The 20,880-nt window shown below is 52.9% G+C and overlaps 1 protein-coding gene across 1 annotated transcript in view; it reads left to right on the plus strand.

The window, feature by feature from the left end:
• Positions 1 to 758: 758 nt before the first annotated feature.
• The window catches only part of NOL6 (nucleolar protein 6), a 28,937-nt gene continuing 8,815 nt past the window's right edge, over positions 759 to 20,880 (plus strand). The window contains exons 1-24 of the mRNA XM_037373779.1: positions 759 to 803; positions 898 to 1,113; positions 2,751 to 2,867; positions 3,139 to 3,318; positions 3,960 to 4,128; positions 4,889 to 5,023; positions 5,168 to 5,331; positions 5,831 to 5,951; positions 6,290 to 6,348; positions 6,512 to 6,613; positions 7,151 to 7,266; positions 7,676 to 7,853; positions 8,241 to 8,363; positions 8,529 to 8,677; positions 9,420 to 9,495; positions 11,363 to 11,503; positions 11,801 to 11,918; positions 12,118 to 12,272; positions 12,501 to 12,664; positions 13,096 to 13,248; positions 14,483 to 14,580; positions 15,827 to 15,951; positions 16,116 to 16,205; positions 18,745 to 18,942. Of these exons, the coding sequence (XP_037229676.1) occupies positions 798 to 803; positions 898 to 1,113; positions 2,751 to 2,867; positions 3,139 to 3,318; positions 3,960 to 4,128; positions 4,889 to 5,023; positions 5,168 to 5,331; positions 5,831 to 5,951; positions 6,290 to 6,348; positions 6,512 to 6,613; positions 7,151 to 7,266; positions 7,676 to 7,853; positions 8,241 to 8,363; positions 8,529 to 8,677; positions 9,420 to 9,495; positions 11,363 to 11,503; positions 11,801 to 11,918; positions 12,118 to 12,272; positions 12,501 to 12,664; positions 13,096 to 13,248; positions 14,483 to 14,580; positions 15,827 to 15,951; positions 16,116 to 16,205; positions 18,745 to 18,942 (3,153 nt within the window). The 5' untranslated portion in view covers positions 759 to 797. The remainder of the gene's footprint in view (positions 804 to 897; positions 1,114 to 2,750; positions 2,868 to 3,138; positions 3,319 to 3,959; positions 4,129 to 4,888; positions 5,024 to 5,167; positions 5,332 to 5,830; positions 5,952 to 6,289; positions 6,349 to 6,511; positions 6,614 to 7,150; positions 7,267 to 7,675; positions 7,854 to 8,240; positions 8,364 to 8,528; positions 8,678 to 9,419; positions 9,496 to 11,362; positions 11,504 to 11,800; positions 11,919 to 12,117; positions 12,273 to 12,500; positions 12,665 to 13,095; positions 13,249 to 14,482; positions 14,581 to 15,826; positions 15,952 to 16,115; positions 16,206 to 18,744; positions 18,943 to 20,880) is intronic.

The raw sequence follows: 20,880 nt of genomic DNA on the forward strand, positions 1-20,880 counted from the left end.
CATCTCCCCCTCCCCAATTATTTTAAGATCCCTTTCACATCAAACACAATGTGAAAAACGTAGTGCTGCTGAAACCAGAGAGGCCCCGCAAGCAGGGCCGGGTCAGTGTGTAACGCCGCTGGACCTGGGCTGGGTTCATCCCGCAGGACAAACTGGCTTGTGGCATCCACACGCAGCGAGCCTGAACGTGAAACCACGCCGGCCTGCCCTGAGGACCATACTTTGGGGTCAAAGGCTGCGAATTCAGCTTACAATTGCAAAAAAATAATAAAAAAAAGGTCCGCCTGACCCTGGGCAGCAGCCGGGACCAGCTCTGAGCTCCATCCTAGCCATCGCGGGTGGGGGTGGGAAGGGGGTGCGTGAGGCTGTCAGTGCTGCCCAGCCGCAAGCGTGCGGGTCCTGAGGCAAGAGAGGCTGCTCATCGGGGCAAGCCTGGGTGGGCAACCCGCGATGGGCTCGGCGGCAGCGGCCCCTACCTGGGCAAAAGCCCCCTCCTCACCGCCCTGCGGGCCGGGAGCCACGCTGCCGTCAGGCACCCGACACTGCTGCAAAACGCGCCGCTCCCAGCACGACCTGCCGCAAAGCGGAAAAGCACACCACCCCCCCCCACCCTTTTCCACCCGCTTAAGTGAGCTCGGCTCCGTGGGCAGCTCGGTGGGCGGGGAGGGAAGGCGGCGCGGCCAATAGGAGCCTGGCGCTGGTACGCTCTGCCAATGGGAAGCGGTGCTCCGCGGCGCGCAGGGCGCGTGGTGCCGCACGTGGTGACGGGGCTCACGCGTGCTTGTGCGGCGGCGGCCATGGCGGTGAGGCGGCGGCGGGGGCTGCGGGGAGAGGGGCGATCGGCGCCCCGCGGGCCTGTGGCGCTCCGGGTCGAGCCATGCTGTGTTCTCCTCGTAGGGCTCTCCGGAGGCGGCGGAGGAGGCGGCGCAGGACCGAGTCCCCGCCGCCCGGAGCGCGGCGCGGAGCGGGAAGAGGGCCGCACCGGCCGGGGCCGGAGCCCTGCAGCCGGTGAAGCTGAGCCGGGCCGAGCTCTACAAGCCACCGACCAGCGAGGAGCTGAGCCAGCTGAAGGAGACGGAGGATCTCTTCCACTCCAGCCTGCTTCGGCTGCAGGTTAGCCGGGAGGCCCGCCGGCCCGGCGAGCCGCCGTCGGCCGCGCTCTGCGCCTCTGGAGGCTGAGCTGCGGGTGGGGGCGACACGAGGCGGGGAGCAGCGGGACCCCGGATCGGAGCTTTCCAGGAGCCGTCTGGGGAAGGGACCCCGGGCCGTTGGCAGTCTCCTGAGCCCTCCTGACCCGGTAAATCCGGGCAGCGGCCGCTCCTCTGCAGGAGCCGGGCAGGGAGGGACAGAAAGCACAGGATTTACAAGGCACCCGCTGTATTACTGGTATTGCCACCGTAGTGCCTATTACCGTCCCGCGCCAGGCTCTGTGCCTCTTTTACACCATTAAAATTGAACTCCTCCAGCGTGTAACTGCAGTGTGGTGGAAGTGTGACCGTTGCATTCCTCGCTGCAGTAAGCTATTGCTTGCTGGGGTGAGGAAGTAAAACCACCATTGCACCTGTCTCCTGTCTTTGATCAGCTTCTGGATGGGACAGGAAGATATTCTTTTTTTTAATGTCCTGGGAAAGCCAGTTGTCTGTGTTAGGGAGAGGTCAGGCTGGTGGCTAGATGGCTCCTGGTGGTTGTAATGTTGCTGATTTTTATGAGAGGTAGCTTTGGTCTCCTGGCTGCCCACTGTTAGCAGGATCTCTAGGGCCTGATCTCGTGGTGTGAACCTGCAGGGTTGTTTCCTGGAGCTGATACTCTGTCATACAAAAAACCTTTTGGAGAGCTATGCTTGTATGAATCACACCACTGTTTGTGGCTGAGCCTCACACAGAAGCAGGTGGGATGGAGTTGATTGCTATCCAGTACTTCACAGGAGACGGCAGGAGTGCATTATCCTTCTGCCCATGGGCTGTCTGGACTCCCAGCTTCAGGCAGGGTTTGCAGAGAGATGCTGTTGTGTTCCTCAGCTCACCTACCGCCCTTTTCACTAGGCTTGTGGTTGGTGCTGGAGGACAAGGTTTTTGTGGTTTAACCCCAGTGGGTAACCAACTACCATGCAGCTGCTCACTTACCTTCCCTGCTCCCCTGGTGGGATGGGGAGGAGAACTGGGGGAAAAAGGTAAAAGTCGTGTGTTGAGATAAGAACAATTTAATAATTGAAATAAAATGAACTGTAATAATAATAACAACATTTTTGATGAAAAGGAGAGAGTTGGAAATAGGAGTAAAATCCAAAAGGAAAGAAAAAAAAAAAAGTGATGCGCAATACAATTACTTGCTGCCCACTGACTGATGCCCAGCCAGTCCGTGAACAGCAATGGCAAAACCCCGGCCAGCTCCTCCAGTTTGTATACTGAGTGTGACGTTTTGTGTTATGGAATATCCCTTTGGCTAGTTGGGGTCAGCTGTCCTGGCTGTGTCCCCTCTCAGTTTCCCGTGCCACTGCAGCCATCTCACTGGCAGGGCCTGAGAAATTGAAAAGTCCTTGATTTAGGATAAATATATATATATATATATATATATATATATATATAAAAAACCTGAAACCATCAGTGTGTTAACATCATTCTCACTCCAAATCCAAAACAGCACTGCACCAGCTACTGAGAAGATTATCCTCCCTGAAACCAGAACAAAAGTGAAGGGCAGGAGCAATTCCGGGTTGCATCTGTCTTTGATGGTCCCCTTTTCCCCTACAGATCGAAGAGCTTCTTAAGGAGGTGACACTGAAGGAGACAAAGAAGAAGAAGATTGATGCCTTCCTCCACGAAATTAACAGCCTGCTGAGGACCATCCCAGAGACCCCAGATACTGAAGTATGTTCTAGAGGGATGGAGGAGGTGGCAAGACCCCTGTATGGAGCAGGCTCTGCTGCTGCTGTGCAAGCAGTGGTCCTCATGGACTCTGTCCCTTGGAGACTGAAAAAATATTACCTTGCTTTATCTTGGAGGGGAGAAGGGAACACTCCATCTTTAAGCCCTGGGTGCAGGTGCCTGCAGCTGTGTGGGGAGAGGAGTCCTGGTCCCTGCACATCTGCTCTTGGGTTGGTGATGCTTAGAGCATTTCATGTGTCCCATCTGTTCCCAGCTCACTGACCAGGCATGGCTCCCCAAGGGCGTGAAGGTCCCATTCCTGCAGGTGCCGTTCAATGTGAAGGGGAGGTTCCGCTTTGTGCCCCCAACTGAGATGAAGGTGGTGGGCAGCTACCTGCTGGGCACCTGCATTAAGCCGGAGGTCAATGTGGATGTAGCAGTGACCATGCCACGGGTGAGTCTAGATGTGATTGCTCCTGAGTGGCCTGGTGCCTGGTTGAGCCCTTTCCCCTTCTGTCCCACATGGTCCCTGCCCTGTCCTCTCCATTCCTGAGTGAGGTTACAGCATCTGGACATGCAGTGTGGTGATTCCCATGAGGAGCTGGGAAGTGTGGTCTTACCACTTGCTCTATCAGAGCTTGCAGCTGCTTTGATTGTAGTTACTCCTGAGGCTATTCATTCTCTCTGCCTGGGCTGAACCTCTTCCACATTGCCGGGGAGATAGATGCTGTTCTGCTTTGTACCTCATTGCACTTTTGCCCCAGCTTACAAGACTGTTACAGGCAGGGTGATGTTTGCAGGCTGTTGCTACCCTATAGCTCCCTCCACTTGCTCTCCAGACTTGCTTTAAGAGGGTTTGAGATGAAGTGACACCCCATTTAGCTGCATGGCTCTGCTGTCTCCTGTGATCCTAGGGCCTGTTGAGCTAGCAGCAGCATAGTGCTCCTGTCTGACTTGGAGTTCCATGGGCCTGTAGCCACATGGCTGAGATAGGGCTGCCTGTGGGACCAGGGAGATCAGTGCATGGTGTAGTGCCTTGGGCTGAACTGAGCTTTGCAGGCGAGTAAGGTGGGATTGCCCTGTCTCTCTTTCCAGGAAATCTTCCAGGATAAAGATAACCTGAATCAGCGCTACCACCGGAAGAGAGCTCTGTACCTGGCCCATATTGCCCAGCACTTCTCCAAAGAGAAGCTCTTTGGCAGTGTGAAGTTCGCCTACATGAACAGTAACCATCTCAAGCCCATCCTGCTCCTGAGGCCTCAAGGTAGTACTTGAGCCTTGCTCTTGTGGGGGATGTGAGTAGGTACTGGTTATGGGGGGAGGGTGGTGTTCATCTCATACCAGGTAACAGGCCCTTAGGAAAGGGGTCAGTCTGGGGCTGTCATCTCCATTGATAAATTTTTGAGCTTTGATGCTCCCAGTTGTCATCTCCCTCCACACAAAGCCTAGTCCTAAAGGTCTCTTCCCAGTCACCCTCTGCAGCTTAGCTGGACTCCCCAGCTTTGGCCTTGCTGGCTGGCACACCCTGTAGGTACTGTATGTACCCTGTGGGAGTAAAGCAGACTGTACAAAAACACGTCCTTCCTCCCTGCTCTCCCCAGTCCTGTTCCCGCCCTTGTATTGGCTTCCCCAGTCAGCTGTGTGCGGCCTGGCTTTTGTCTGAGATGAGATGGCGTGCACTGACTGCTGGGTGCTGCTTGTTTCTGCAGATCTCGGGTGATAGCTTTTTGGGTCTGGGACAGACGGTGGCATGGCAAGGCCAAGACAGGCAGGAGAGTGCTGGGGTAACAAGCTAGCTAGTGGGGATGAAGATGAGACTTGGACATGAGCAATGTGACCTCAGGGTTACTCTTGGCTCTGGGAGCCATTCTGTGGTCAGTCTGTGCTCTGAAGTGATTTCCACTGCTGCTGAGCTCTGCTGAGAAGGAGCTTTTTCTTTCCCCAAGCTGGGGATGATTCCTTTTTTCTCAAGTTAGTCTCTGAATATCTCTTGCTCCTGCATACCTGCCTTCTGGTGCTTACAGGCAAGGATGAGAAGATGGTCACTGTCCGACTCCTTGCCTGTCCTGCCCCGGGTCTCTTCAAACCCAGCCGCTTCTATCCCAGCAAGAACAATGTTCGGACAGCCTGGTTCATGGAGCAGAGCACCCCCAGAGAAGGTAGGGCTTGGGGCTGGGGGAACATAAGGCTGCTCAGTTCAGCCAGAGACTGCACTCAGTACCTGGAGGTGGGTTCACTGCAGCCCTCTTCTGTGAACAGAAAGTTTGTGGTTGGGTCCAATGTGCCATCGTCTCCCCACACAGGAGCCACTGAGCCCCCGACTCCACACTACAACAACTCCATCCTCTGTGACACAGTGCTGGTGTCCCACCTGCACTTCTTGTCTAGTGCAACCACTGACTTCCCAGGCATGAAGGATGGGCTGGCCCTTCTTAAAGTTTGGCTGAACCAGCGGCAGCTCAGCAAGGTATGTCATGTGCGAGGGGACAGGGCAGACTCTGCTATCTGGCTAACCTGCCTTTGGCCTGTTTCCCTTCCTAGGGGTGGGAAGGTGTGGTGATTTGATCCTGGTGCGTGGTGTGGTGGACTTGTGACTGATTTGAGCTGTGTTAGGTTTCAAGGAGCTCCATCCTGCCCTGTGGGTTGCAGTGAGTCTGTGTGTACTAGCCAATCATGTTTCTTGGAGATCTGAAATGATGTAGTGGGAGTTTTGCAGTGGCGGGGGGTGGGAGTGTGTTTGGGAATTTATCCCATTTCCCAAAGAACTTTCAGGTGTTGCCTTCCTGCGATGGGATCCATATCTCTGTTTATTGTACGTGGCTTTGCCTCAGTATCTTCCTGGCAGGGCTGGAGCTTGGGGCTGCCCAGCTGGTGATGACAGAGGCCAGAAGCAGTCGTGTGGGGTGGGCTCTGGGGCTCATGATGCCTCATTGAGCTCATGTTGACTCAGCCCTCTGTTTTCACAGGGCTTGGGGTGCTTCAGTGGCTTCTTGGTTTCCATGCTGGTTGCCTACCTCCTGATGAAACGCAAGATTGTCAAGATGATGAGTGGGTATCAGGTGCTGAGGAGCACCCTGCAGTTCCTGGGTGAGTTTCTAGAGGCCTCTCTGGGCAGGGAAAGGCTGGTGTCAGCAGAGTGTCTGTACAAAGCCTGAACCATGGGGAAGCGGGAACTGTGGCTTTTCTTTCTGATGTTGAGACTTTGTGGGTGGAATGGACAGGAGGGGATGAGGCAGGAGAGCAGGGCTGGATGGAGCGGCTTGCAGAGGAGAGGGTAAGTCCCATGACGAGTTGGAGGCCAGCATTGCATCATAGCACTCTTAACGCTGCGAGACTACCGTGGTACCAGTACATAGTTGTACTACTGTCATGAGCTGGGGAGATGTGGATGGTGGTGTGACTTGTCCCTTCCTGTCTGCCCACAGCCACCACTGACCTGAGTGTGATGGGGATCAGCCTAGTGAAGGATGTGGACGCCTCCCTGGTGAGCAGCCCTCCGTGGGGTCTTGTTCCTGTGTCTGCCTGTGCTGCCAGCACTGCCCAGGCAGGGATGTGCTTCTTGCAGTGGCATCAGATGGCAACACGGTGGTGCTGCCCTTGTGTCTGTGCTGCACTGTGGCACTAAGGACTGTTGTTTGCTCTTCCAGCCTGTCCTGGATGACTTCCACCAGGCATTTGAAGTGGTTTTTGTGGATCCCTCTGGGCTGGTGAACCTCTGTGCTGATATGACTGCTAGCAAATACCACCAGGTACTGAGCAGGTTGTGATGGCATCCTGAGATGCTGTCTTAGGAGTGAGCTGAGGTGGGCAGAAGGTGGTTAGACATCTTGGAGGAGGACGCTGGATGTGGGAAGGGGGTGCATTGTTGCTTTTTAAGCTTTTTAACATCCATCTCTAGCTCTGAAGCTTGGAAGTGTATTTTAAGATTTGGGTGTACTGCTGCCTTACCTGTCCTGGTTGAATAATAGCGGAGAGTTGTTCTTTGCAGCACCTCTGGGTTAAGCCAAACAGCTGTTTAGCAGACGTAACTGTTCTGGGGCAGAAAAAAACCCATGCTGATGGCAGGGAGATCATGGAGGGACTGTTTGGCCAGCAGTGACAGCTGTTGGTGACTTGGCTTCATGTTGAGGACAGAGGCTGTCTGGAATCAGGGGTCTGCTGCTGGTGACCATGGAGCTGGGGTGGTCATGGTTGCTGGGGGAGCATTGGTGACAACTACTGGAGGGATTTACTTTCCTTTCCCCACTCCTATTCATGCTCTTGCTCTGTCCTGTCTGCTTATTCAGGTCCAATTTGAAGCCAAGCGCTCCATGGAGATTTTGGATGATCGGATGGTGGATGGCTTTCAGGTGCTGCTCATGACTGCGAAGCCCATGCTCAGAACCTTTGACCATGTCTTCCAGTGAGTCTTGCTGTGCCGATGGGGTGATGCTGAGGAGCCTGTTCAGAGAGGAGTGGCTGTTTCTGGCTTTGGACTGGGGTGGATTTGGACCTGCCTGGTGGGAGGTGGCCTGGAGGGCTAGCATTGAGATAGACACTGGTGCCTCTTGCGTTTGGCCATTCGCTTTTACTATTTAGATAGCCTCCCAGGAGGAGGAGGGCAATGCTTTTGCCTTTGGGAATGATGATTGTCCCAAGGACCAGTATAACCTGTGGTGTATCCTGAGATGCCGCAGTGCAGTGTTTTTTCTTGTAGCCCCCATCCTGGGCCAGGACCCTTAGCTCCCCACTTTATCCAGTCTCTAGCTTATCCCTTTCAGAAAGGATTTGTTGGCAGGGGTGGCTGACCAGCTTCTCTCCTTCTCCTGTAGCCTGAAGCATGTCTGCAAGCTGCAGGGTGCCTGCAAGAAGATGCAGCTGCTGAACGAGCTGATAGATCGGGGTGGGAACTACGTGGGTGCGGCCCTTCCCTTCATTGTCTCACTACTGGCCCGTGGGCTGGCTGGGAGAGCACTGCTGGTGGCTCACTCCTTGCCCCAGATCCCCGAGGTAATGCAGCTTGGCAATGACACTGTATCCTTCACAGCGAGGTCTTGTGTGTCCGTCATGGCTCTGCTGGGCATGGGGAGGGGTCTTTGCTCAGTGGGGAGAAGACAGGCCTGTTACCTTTGTGGGGAATGCAGGACCTGAGGCCCTCTACTGGGGTGTGGGTTGCAGCTGGGAGGCTTGGTCTAAGCAGAAGTCCTGACTGAGTAGTGGGGCAGGGTGAAGATAACTGGTTTTTTCACTGGAGAGACCTATTAAATGAGGATTTCTGTGTCTGTGCTCATCCGGGCACCTGAGAATATGTAGCAGGAGCGTTCATCTAGCTGCCCAGTATCCCAGCAGCCACTGCTCCAGCAGTGTTATCTCTCCTGGTGCTTCATTTTCCCACAGTGGCCGATTGATGCTGAGCCCCCAAAACACAAGGATGTTGGGCCTCTGACGTTTGGGCTCCTGTTTGTCCCTGGGTTTGCTGACAGCACGCTGGAGAAGGGACCACAGGCTGATCACCCTGAGGTGAGGGGAGCCCTGCTTGTGCTGAGTAGAGTGGAGCAGAGCTGGTGCCATGCTCTGGTTGCATATTGCTGTGAGGCTGGCTGACAGTCATGGTAGAGGTTTGGCTGGCTCAAGCCATGGGCTGACCCATGTCCCTGGCCTGGCTTGGCTAATGTCCCCCCACAGGCCTTGGACTTCCGCACCTTCTGGGGGGAGAAAGCAGAGCTGCGGCGGTTCCAGGATGGCAGCATCTGTGAGGCTGTGGTGTGGGAGGCTAACACTATTTCCCAGAAACGTCTCATTCCTGAGCAGATCATCAAGCACCTGCTGAAACTGTAAGTCATTCTGAGCAGCACCTGATTCTGGGGGACCTGCAGCTGTGTGTGGGTCACTGCTCTCTCCTGGCTTGTGCCATTTCCCTGGAAACCCCACTGCCAGCTTCATGCTTTGGGGGATGTTGTGGGTTGTTTTGGCTTTGTGAAATATGGAAGACATTTCACTTGTGGTCCTGACTCTGCGAGCTGGTTCATAAGAGAAGGTGGAGAGGGCAAGCACATGGTGTTGTAGCTTCTGTTGATGGTAATGCTAAGGGCAAAGTGGCAGCATGGTCCTGATCTTGCATGTAGATGCGATGTTGGGACACTTGATTGTCGGCAGAGCTGGAAGAGAAGCTGTTTGAATCTTGCAGGATGTTTCATTAAATCCTCTGAGACCCTGCAGTGATTCACAACACTGGGTCTCCCTACTGCATTGGAAAACCTCTCCATGGCAGTTTATAACTTCTGCCAAAAATGAGACCCTCTTGCACAGAACGAAGATGTTGCTTGGGCCTCTTGACTGCACGTTGATGGCTTTGGCTTTGAATCCTGTGAAGCTGCATGAGTTGCTGGACTGCTTTGGGTGGATAACTTGGGCATGGGAGTAATGCACACAGATTGGTCTTCTCACTGTGACCTTGCTGTATGGAGGGATTCCTTGTTCTTGGACTGACCCTTGCCTGTGGGTGCAGCATGCAGCGTCAGGGTGGATGGCTTGGCATGTTGTAGTTCTAATGCTCTGTTGTCCTCTTCCACATAGCCATGCGGACATTCCTGAATCCTCCATTTGCTACATGGGAGCCTTGTTGGAGTCTGTGATCAGGACTGGGAAAGAGGTATGGTTGCTTCCCCAGTGGGGCTGTGGGTTTCTCTGGGAAGGGTGGTATGGGGAGGGCTGTAGGGAGGGCGTTTTAGCTTTGTGGCCCTGAGGCAGCTGCGTGGGTCCCAATAGAAGGTAGTGAAGGTAAGGAAAATTCCTGCCTGCAGGTGCTTCAGTGGGCAGTGTGGTGCTCTCCTGGGATCTGTCAAGCCTTTCATGCTAACCAAGGCAGAGCCGTTGAAGTTCTCTTGCTCTGGCAGCCCCTACACCCATTTTCCCCTGCAAGCATCTTACTGGCCTCCTTTCTCTGCTTTTGTCCACTGTGTCCACATAGTCTGATGATACATCACTGTCCCACTGTGCTCCTCTGGCTGCACCTTTCAGGTCCTGTGTCTTTCAGGATATAGGCCAGGAAGTTCTGTGCCTTCATCCTAAAGGTACAGCTGGGAAACCCAGGAGAAGGGTTTTTCCTGTCATGGTGCAAAGTGTTTGGTTGTGCATGCCAAGCCCTACTTAATGCTCCAGCTGAATGTGCAGCTGAAAAGAAGTCATGTTGAGACAGAAAGGATGCATTTTGCAGGTTGGAAAATGTCCCTCTCCCTACTTCTCTCCAGCTTGTGAAACTGAAGCCTGGAGATGAGCCATGAGCTCTTCCACACAACTTTGCTGTTTTTTTGTAAAACTGGCTTTTCACTTGGTTGTTGGATGGAGGAGAAAATTGTTTCCTTTCCCTTTTTAAAGAGTAAAGGGGAGCAAATCTGATCGAAAGAGTCTTCTGAGCATGGACCAGTGCTTAGTCTGGGTGGAGCTCCATGCCAGATTTGGGATGAGATGCTAGTTTGTACAGCCTGTTGTGTGGTGGGGTAGCAAAATCTGTGCACTGTGTACCTGCAAACTATCCTGGGGTAATCAGGGCTGATAAACCCCATGCTGAGTGATGATGCACTTTCCTGGAGCCTGAAGGGTGTTTTGGAGTTGGACTGTTGCCAGTCCTCAAGGAACAAAGGAAAAACTCTGTTGTGCATGAGATGGTGGGTAGGGGTGTGTGTATCTGCTTCTTCAGCTCTTTGTGTGCAGGCACCCTGTGAAGTCTGTGGTGAGGGACGTGGGGGATGAGGGAAGATGGATGGTGCAGCCAGCTCTAGAGACAGGCAGGATGGGGACTTGTTCATGGCACACCCCGCAGAGGGTGCTGCTGCTCTGCCGGAAAGCCCAAGCTGGGCGGATGTGAGCAGGTTGGCTCGGCTGCATCTGAGCTGAATGGTTTGGTGTCTCTTATGTCTCCTTCTCCTGGTTCAGGCTCCTCTGCTGTGCTTTGGGGAGATGGAAGCAGCAAGGGCAGCAGGAGTTCTCCTTTTGGTGCTTCTCAGCTGCCCTCCCCAGGGTTCCTGTGATACTCTGGATATTTTCTGTCTTTGATTTTGCCGTGCTTCACAGCTCTGCCTTGGCTAAGGATGTGGTTGCTGTTTTGTGTTAACTGCTGCCTCTGTTGGCATCACAGTAACCGGTGGAGAGGCAGTAGCAGAGGTCTCACTTTGCTAGTATGTGATCTCTTTATTCCCAAATTGCTCTTGCCTTCTCTCTTCCTAGGGACATTGCTGGTAGTACAGCTCTTTGTGTTGTCTTAGTGTCTTGTGCAAGACATAATTTCACTTGCCAGTTGAAGTGCAGCCTTTAGGATGCCTGTGGCTGCTGAGTGCTGCAGACAATCTTGTCCTGATCTTCCCTCTCTCTCTTACCTTGCTGTTTTGCTGAGTGCTCCCTGGGGTGGCAGTGCCTCGCTCCTTGGAGCTTGGCTATGATGCCAGCGTGAGAGGGAGTCGAGGTGGATGCTCATGCATGGGTGAGGGAGGTGAATGGAGAGCCTCTCTGTGTGTCCACAGGCGTCAGGTCTGGGTGAGGAGGCCATGGTCAATGTTGTCTGCTCCTATGATGACCTGAGCCGCAAGCTTTGGAACCTGAAGGGGCTGCCGCTGACGGTGATGGCTGTGCAGGGTGTCCATCCAGCCTTCCGGTACACAGATGTGAGTGTCACTGCGCACAGCCTGTGCATGAGGGTCTGCAAGGAATGAGGGGGATACCCTGGGGTGACGGGGAAGAGAGAGAATTAGTCACCCTGCTTTTGCGGCTCCTGAGGGCCCTCAGGGCAGTGTGGTACCTGTTCTTTGCTGTCCTGTCCCTTGGGCTGGCTCTGCACAAGTTGGATAAGCCCTCTGTGTTGGAGGGCTTTGCTGGGGTGGGAGGTTTGGGGTGAGGGGGTGTGTGGTGCCCCAGGGTTTCTGCTCCTTGTTTGCAGCCCCTGCATGGCTGTTCTCTTCCAGGTCTTCCCTCCCATTCCCATGAAGCCGATTTATGACTTCCATACCCGAGTCAAGACTAAGCACTTGCTGCTTCCCTCGGAGGAGAAGCCCTGCCCAGCTTACATAGCTCCTTTGAGGAGTAAGTAGGGAGGGATGTGAGCAGGAGGCGATTTGGTGGGGGGAAGCGAAGGCAGGCAGCAATGCTGGCTTCATTACTGCTGTGTTGGTGTGCTGCAGGCAGGAGCAGAGCCCTGGCTTTTCCTGCTGTAACCTCTAGTCCCAGTCACCCCCGTTTCTGCATGAGGCTTACTGGCCTCCTGCTGTCACTCTTTCCCCAGTCATCTGCCACATGGAAGGCAGTGGCCAGTGGCCACAGGACAAAGAAGCCATCAAGCGCATCAAGGCGGCTTTCCACCTCCAGCTGGCTGAGCTCCTCCAGCAGCAGCACCAGCTGGTTTGCAGACCTGCGGTCACCCACACTGATGTGTACAAGGTAGGGGGACAATGGGGACCTTCTCCAGACCTGACTTGTTACTGAGGAGGCAGGGGGCTGTGGCAATGGTCCCACTAGATAAAAGTGGGATTTGGCAATTTGCATAGGAAAGAGCATGGTGAGACTGCAGTGATGCCTGGATGCTGCTGTTGTGTCCCTGAGGTGTAGCATAGCATGCTAGCCTGCTTATGCTACCACCAAGCCTGACTTCACCTTCTGCCATTTCAGGATGGCTATGTTTTCCGTCTCCAAGTAGCCTACCACCGGGAGCCCCTGATTCTGAAGGAAGTGGTCACCCCAGAAGGGATGCTGAAGTACCAGGACACAGAGGAGTCTCGGCAGCTGGAGCTGGAGACGTTACATCTACCCTATCTAACGAGCTCTCTGCATGGGTAGGGGAGGCAGCGGGTGCCTGGGGGCCAGGACACAGGATGTGGCTGGAAGCCAGCATGGAGGTGCCTTTGATGTTGGAGGGTGATGTTGGGGAGAGGAGGTCACTGTGGGAAGTAGCCCTTCAGCCCACCTTGTTGAGAGGCTCTGCAGGAGGATAGAGGGATGAATGTGGGTGGGAGCGGCACCATTTGTCCCTGTTGTCACATCCGAGGTCACTGGTTTAGGTAGACAAAGCCGCATGGTTAGAGAGGAGCATGTACCAGCATTTTCCCTTCATTCCTGCAAAGTCTCAACACCTCAGAGTACCCTGGGCTCGTGATGCTGTGCACATGTTTCTGGCAGGTTTTTACCCCTCTCTTGCTGAATGCCGAAAAGCTATTTTGGTCCTGGGATGTGTGGGTTGAGCAGTGGCTTGTCTCCCTCCTTGCAGGCTTCAACAGCAGTACCCTGTCTTTGGCAGCACTTGCCGGCTGGCCAAGCGCTGGGTCAGTGCCCAGCTCCTGAGCGACAACATTTCTGAGGAGTGTGTGGACCTCCTTGTGGCATTTCTGTTCCTCCACCCGGCCCCTTTCACACCGCCCAGGTGAGGATGAGGAACCTGGGCTGGCACCATGGGGATTTAGTGCTTTTTCTCTTTAGCTGGGATGGAGGAGGTATGGGATGCTGTTAGGGTAGGAGGTGCTGGGAGGGTGCACAGCAGAGAGCTTGAGGCCCCTGTGCTGCCAAAACGCTGTCTCAAGCCCTGTTGGGAGTGTCTGGCCAGAGGAGGTGAAGATGCTTGGTGCTATGGGGCTGTGGCTTACTCTACCCTGTGTGCTGCAGAGAAAGAGGTGAAGCAGGTATGATAGCACCAAGTGTCCTTGTGGCCTCTGGGTGCTGGTAGCACGACCACAGGGTGTCTTGTGATTTCTTGGGGACTGGTGGGGGGGCTTGTCCTGGGTGTGATGGCCAGGAGAAGCAGAGGCAGGGCTGTCTTGGGGCTACCAGCACATTGGGGCTCATGGGTTCCCCAGGAGGGATGTTACGGTGCTGCTGGGGCTCATGGGTTCCCCAGGAGGGATGTTACGGTGCTGCTGGTGCCTGCAGCCTGCACTCCTCTTGGAGGGGACTCTCGAGGGAAGGATGAGAGGTTGCCTGCTGAAAGCTGAAGAGAATAGCATGTGGGTACATAACCCCACAGGACCAGTTGCTTGCTGACCCCTGGCAGGTGGATGGGATGTGGCCTAGAGGGAGTGAAATGAAGTTAAAGAGAGTGGTTTTGCTTTATGTGGGGCCAAAAGGTTACTCTGCCCTGCCTGTGGGGTCTGGACAAGTATTTCCCCAAAGCAGCAGGAGTAACAGCCTGATGCCTAGAATGCTTTCCTGTCTCCTAAAGTATTCTGCTAGGAGGAGCCCCATCTTCCCAGCAATCTGCCTTTGGATGTGTGTTGTGTTGCAGGGGAAGAGAGACAGTGGGAACTTGGCTGGCGTTCAGAGCTGCAACAGAGATGGGAGCAGCCCTCTCTTCACCTCCTGCTTGCTCCAAGCCCAGGAGTCTGGGTGGGGAGAGCATCAGGAGATGGGTCATCCAAGGGCAATGTTTCACTTTCAGCTGGTTTCTTTTCCTTAAGGGGGGGAGGAACAAGGGGGAAAGAAATTCCGCAGGGATTCTGAGAAGGGGAAGTGCCTCATGTTTGTTGTGGACTTCCCTTTCTCACCATGGACATTGCTTCTTGGGCTGCATGTGGGTTGGGCATCACTAATTCAGGCCCAAGCACAGCCTCTCTTGCTGGCAGGAAAGCTCATGCCAGTGTTGAACTGTTTTGTCCTGCCTGTAGCTCTCCCCAGGTGGGGTTCCTGCGCTTCCTTGACTTGCTGGCAACCTTTGACTGGAAAAACAACCCTCTGATTGTCAACCTGAATGCTGGCCTCACAGGTGAGCAGGCAGCATGGAGAGATGTGGATGAGGGTCTTGAGCCCTTCTTGGTCAGCACCTGGCTCCAGGGTTCTTGGATACCTGGGGCAAGGAGATTTTCCACTCCTGTACTCCTGTGCTGCTGAGCTTAACTTGCCTTCAGGGTGGGTTTGGTTGTGGTATGGGTTTTTTTTCCCCACCTGCCTTTGAAGAGGTGGATCTCAGTGATGATGCTCTGCTGCTTCTGATCTTGCTGAAATCTGTGGCAATCGTGGGTGGTATTGGATGTCATGGTGTCTTTGAAGTCCTCTGCTCCTTCATAGCCAGCATTTTTGCTTGAGGCTTTGCCCTGGCTCTTGGGGACCAATCCTCTGGTTGTGCTGGGAGAGCAGTTGCGCTCTTGAATGGGAAGCTTCAAAGCCTCATGCTGTGTGTCTGCTTTGAGAGGCCCACTTAGCCACTCAGGTCATGGGAATGATCTTTGCTAGTCCCCAGTTTCAGAATGTGCAAGGGAAAAGGGCTGCAGTCCTCAAGGCTTTGTTACCTTCTGAGCCTTGAGAATTTCCTAGTAAAGGTCTCTGGTTTCCAAAGGAGCACACCGGTACATCCGAGTGGACCTGTGGTCCTGCCTTCTTCCTTGTGTTTTGTCTGTTGGTCATCTTTTGGATACGTGCTGTCTATCCCCAGGAGCCATAAGAGACCATGGGATTGTCTTGGTGGTTGTGGGAGGTGGAAGGTGGCTTTAAAAGCTGGGTGTAGCTGATGTATAAGAAATGGTAAAGCTGCTTGAGGGTTTTGGAAATGGATATTTTTCTAACGTCCAGCTTTTTTTAACAAACTGAATGTGAATTAATTCTGGCTAAAGAGCTATTTTTTTCCTCACTTGAAGGTAAGGGGGGAAAAAGGCAGAAGACTCTGGTACAAACAAAAGTACAAACTCTGTTGTCAGCTTATAACAGGAGTTCCCAGCGTACATTAGTCCCAGTGCCTGCCGTGTCTGGGCCTCCCTGGGTGGGTTTAGTGTAAAGGTCTTCTATTGCCCAGCATCTTGTCTCCAAAACTTCCCACAGGCAGATGCTGAGGGAAGTGTGAGAGCAGAGCAAGCTTGAAGCTGTGGAGCTCTGGTTGCTTGCAGACTGTGGGATCAGATGGTGGGAGAGGATAAAGTCTGTTGTACTACCCTTTTCTGGGTTGTGATACATGGGTGAGGAGGTTGGAGGGCAGTGGACAGGGCAGAGCATCTCATCTGTCTGCCTGCATTCTCCAGACGCTGACTACACAGAGATCAAGAACAAGTTTGTGGCTGCTCGCTCTCGCCTCCCTGTCATGTTCATCGCCACCCCCAAAGACCATGGGAGCTCCATGTGGACCCAAGAGCAACCCTCAGCACAGGTGAGCTGGGCCCTCTATCCTTACCCCGTGGTGACTGCTGGCTTGGGGCAGTTCCCTGCTCCTAGTGATGGAGTGATGAGCTCCTGATGGCCCTGTGAATGAATGGGGTCCCTGCCACACCCAGGACTGCCGTGTTTCAGCCTCTGGCTTTCTTCCCTCCCCAGATCCTGCAGCGTCTTCTTGTGCTGGCCTCAGAGTCTCTCCGTGTGCTGGAGAGGCAGCTCATGGACCCACTCAACAGGCAGGATGTGAAGGTAACACCCCGAGGCACCAGCAGAAGGGTTTTCAGGCTCTGGCAAAGTACACTGGTCTTTGGTGATGATCCCTGGGATGTATTAGTAGGATTCAGGCTGTGGCCATGTGTCCTGGGATGAAGAGCAGCAAGGATGGGAGCATGGAGGCTGGTGCCTTGCTGTGCTACCCTGCTTCTGGGGGACTCAACTGGGGGTGAAATATCATTGACTGGGACAAATTATTTTGTATTCTCTGATTTATTTATTTTTTTATGACAGCAACCCATGATGTTGCTGTGCCTAATCAGTTGCGTGTCTGTGGCTGGAGCAATGGCTCCTCTGGGAGACTGTAACTGTACAAATCTGGCTTGTGAATCTAATGAAGCCCAGGGTAGTGGAGGTTTTGGTCAGATGCTAACAGGCACTTTAGGAAGACGTTATTTTGGTTTCAGTGGAGGAGCAAGGCCGTGTAGTTTAACCATCTTCATTTTCTCAGTGATTTTGTGTTTTAAGTTAAAGCTTCTATTACTAAAATGAACCTGGGAGATGTAGACCTGTTTATTTGCTCTTTGAAGGGAGGTATGTATGTTCCGGAGAAGGGCTTGTTGGTGTACCAAGTAGTGACCTAAGCAGTTGAAGCTGAGAGGACTAAAAAAGCCTAACAGTGGTTAGATACGACAGTTTCACATCGGAAAACAACCCAAATCCACATATAGTGGATTTTTTTTCTGCCTAGGCAATATAAAATGGACTTATTGACATTGCTTTCAGTTCCTCTGCATTTTGTGCTGAAAGTATTACAGGGCTGAGACCTACTTGAAGTGGTAGCAGTGTGTGTTGCAGGGCTGTGAAGAGATGAGACATTGCATGAGATGTGCCCAGTGTGCTGCAGTCACAGTGTGAACCCAAGACTGAAATTCAAGAGGTGCAGTGTGAGCTGGGATTGGTTAGCTCCTGAAACGAGCTGTTGCCTGTCCATAGCGTCGTCCTGACCCACTGACTCAGCCTCCTTTGGTCCGCCTTCCCCCTGCCCTCCTTATGGCTATTGCAGTGGGATGCTTTCCCATCCTGAGGGTATCCCTCTGATCCATACCAGTGGCCTTCTAGGCCTGCGATGTTCCTTAGGGATAAACACGGGACACTGTTTCCAGGGCTGCTAATCTATTTGTAAGCAAAGCTTGATGGGGAGAGGAGGAAAAAGCCTTTCCAGTGCAACTTGGAGCTGCCTCCTCTTTCCATGTGTCGAAAAGGGTACTCTTGAGGTTTTTTTCCTTTGCATTTGGGTCACTTGGGGACATGCCCACTGTCATGCAGGTGCAGACATGGATTTGTGAGCTCTGTTTCTTTGCTTCCAGGGTACAATAAGCTATGGACTTGGTCAGCTGGGTGGGGAAGGGGGTCTACGTGGACCAGAGCTGGGATTTGGTGCTGATCACTGATGTTTGTGATGTGTGTTTTCCCCAGCTTAGCTATAAAAAGCTCAGAGCAGTGGGTTTTCTGCCAGCGCCAAGTTGGGCGGTGTCATGCGCTTCTGTTCATGTCTCTGCATCATTTATTCCACAGAAACGTATACATGGTTTTAAGTTTTTTCCATTTTAATACAGCTGCATCCACAGTGCCAGATCCTGCCTGTCCAAATATTTATGTGTCTGGGGTTGCTTCCCTCCATTACTGGCGCTTGCTCTTACTCTCTGTCTGCTTGATAGAAGGAGCTGCTGCCTTCCAGGGCAACGCCTGTTGGACATATGGGACCATCCTGTTATTACACAGCTCCTTCTGTCCCTGGGGTGTTGTTAGGCTCCTGTTAGCTTCTTGACTTCCCTCTTCGTTCTGGGACTCTGCCACATGTGGCCTGGTTACCTGTCTCAGCTTACTGTCTGTCCCTCTTTTGACTGCCTATCCTACTGTTGTGCAGTCAGGTGGGCTTCCTGGGGTCTGGTGAGGGCTGGAGAGCACCACCTTGGCCCCGTGGAAAGCTTTTCTCCAGGCACATCCCGAAGTCCTGGGGACAGTGGTTAGATTTTTCTGCTGACCTGGGAAACCAATAAGGTAGAAAGTGTAGTCCTTCTGGCTAGACATCTGATGTGGGTAGGGAGCAGCTCCCCTCTCTAAGGGTTGAGATTGCTGGACAGTTGGGCTGTAGTAATCCAGTGTGTCCTTTCTGGTGCAGTTTGGTGGTCCTGAGGACATTTAGCCTATCCACCAGGAGATGGCTGTGGAAGAACCACCTTGCCCTTGACACAGTCCTTGTTACAGCCTAAACCACTACAGGTTTGTAGTGGTGTGAGGGTCACATCCTTCTGATGTGAGCAGAGCCCGTGATGCAACGGGGATGTGGCTTAGCCCAGAGGGAGTGGGGTGGCCAGTATGGGCTGGAGTTCCCCATGTTTTTCCTGTGGCTGTTTTGGCAAACTGCTGGCATAATCTCACAACAATTCTCTTGGGTTTACTGGTTTTTAAGGAAAAGGGAGTAAAATGGAAGCAAGGACTTGGGAAGCCTCTCATCTCTCCTGCTTGCCTGTGTTCTATATTGAGTTGCACTGGTCTTTTCTCCCTGCAGTTGGTCTTCCGCCCTCCTTTGGACTTCTACGATGTCCTAATCCACCTGAATCCAAACCAGATTCCTCGGCATCTGGAGAGTGTGGACCGGCCACTAAAGTCATTTTCCCGAGGCGTGGTGAAGAACAGCACTTCTGTAAAGATCCTCTTTCCTGTGGTGGATTATGACCCTGTACAGTGCTACCTACAGGAGCTGAGAGTAAGCACGGCCCGCTGGGGAGGTGCAGGGGGCTACTTGCCTAAGGGGGAGCTGCCTTCTGACATTCAGGTTGCTTGCCATTGCAGGACCTAGCTGGTGACATTTTCATGCATTTTTCTTGGGATGGTCACTCCTTATGTACATCTGAAATTGCCTATTCAGCAGAAGACCTGGTGAATGCATGGAAATGGGAGTGCTGCTGATATGAGAATGACCTCAGATACAAAGCACCTGGAGCTTTTGCTGAGGACTTCTATGTTTCAGTGCAGAAGTATCTTTAGCCATTTTTGTCTAGGCAGTTAATTGACTTTTTGTGGCTTCTTGCACCAACTAGGGTGCATGATAGATGGTAGCTACCCATATTTTCTGTGGGATGTACAGGAATCCATAGCATGGTACCAGCAGGGCTCCTGCTGTTAGGCCAATGGTTGCATGAGCCATATTGCTCACAGGATGGCTCCTCTGTGTTGTTACATGCGTGATGGCAGGGGAGGAGGTGGTAATGTGGGTAACGAGAACATTAATATCCAGAGTCATCAACCCCATTCTCTTCCACTGTATGGCTGTGCAGAAGCCTCAGCAAGCTGGGGTGATATGCAAGATGCTGGGTGGCAGCAGTGATCCACACTGCATCTGGACAGCCGGTGCTTTGCAGGTGTGCAGCCTCTGTATCTTTGGCCTTTTCCAGCTTCACATGCACTAGCTGAGCTAAAAGTTAATGTACAGAGGTGGGGCTATGATGCCTTTTCTTCAAAAGCTGGCTTGACTTGGAAGTGCCATTGTCCCTTACTGCTCACAGCACTTCTGTGAGTGTCAGCGCTGCTGTACGAATAGTAGGCTGGCTTTGGCAGGAAGGGTGCTGTGGAGGTCTGTGGCCTCATTTCCCACTCAGGGCAGAGCTGGCTTTGACATTAGAGCAGGTCGTGCAGAGCCTAGTCCTGTTGAATGTTGACTGTCTCCAGGGGTGGAGATTTCCCACCTCCCTGTCCCAGTATTAGGCCACGATTGTGAAAGCGGTGCGTTAATTGAAAGTCCAGTTCAGGCTGGAAGATACTGGGCCCTTTTAAGTTCAAGCTCCCCTTTCACCTTAACCCAGGTTGCTTAGGAGGTGGGCAAAGAAAACCCACGAGAATTTTTTGAAGGTTTCCTCACCCTGGGCACAGGCTTGTTGCCTCCCAAGCTGCCCGCCAGCTGTGCTGCGTCATGACCTCTGCCCATGAGAATCTGCTATGGCTTCACTAGAGCTTCCAGATCTAGCAAGATGCAAGCTCAGTCCTCCTGTCACCCACAGTAGGTTGGGACGGTCTTGGAGGCTGAGGAAGTGAGAGGCAGGGATGCTCACAAGGCCCCTCCAGATTGAGGTGATGTGATGTGGTTTAATACTAGGTGGCAATTAAGTATTACACAGCCACTTGCTCACTTGCCTCCCCCTTCAGCAGGCTGGGGATGAAAATTGGGGGGGAGGAAAGGTAAAAATCTAAGGTTGAAATAAGAACAACTTAATGATTGGGGAAAAAAAATGTAACAAAAAGGAAAGAGAAGGGGAAAGAAATAAAATCCAAAGGGAAGATTAAAAAAAACCAACCAAGTAATGCGCAATACAGTTGCTCATCACTCACTGGCTAGCAGGCCCTGGCCAGCTCCCCCCAGTTTATATACTGAGCATGACATCCCATGGTATGGAATATCCCTTTGGCTAGTTGGGGTCAGCTGTCCTGGCTGTGTCCCCACTGAATTTCCTGTGCCACTCCAGCCCTCTCGCTGACAGGGCCTGAGAAACTGAAAAGTCCTTGACTTTGCTTATATATATATAAAACCTAAAACCATTTGTGCTACCATCATTCTCACACCAAACCCAAAACACAGCACTGCACCAGCAACCGAGCACAAAATTAACTCTTATCTTGGCTGAAACCAGGATATGAGAAAAACCTCAAA

The sequence above is a fragment of the Falco rusticolus genome, chromosome Z (assembly GCF_015220075.1).
Source record: "Falco rusticolus isolate bFalRus1 chromosome Z, bFalRus1.pri, whole genome shotgun sequence".
NCBI classification, from domain to species: domain Eukaryota; kingdom Metazoa; phylum Chordata; class Aves; order Falconiformes; family Falconidae; genus Falco; species Falco rusticolus.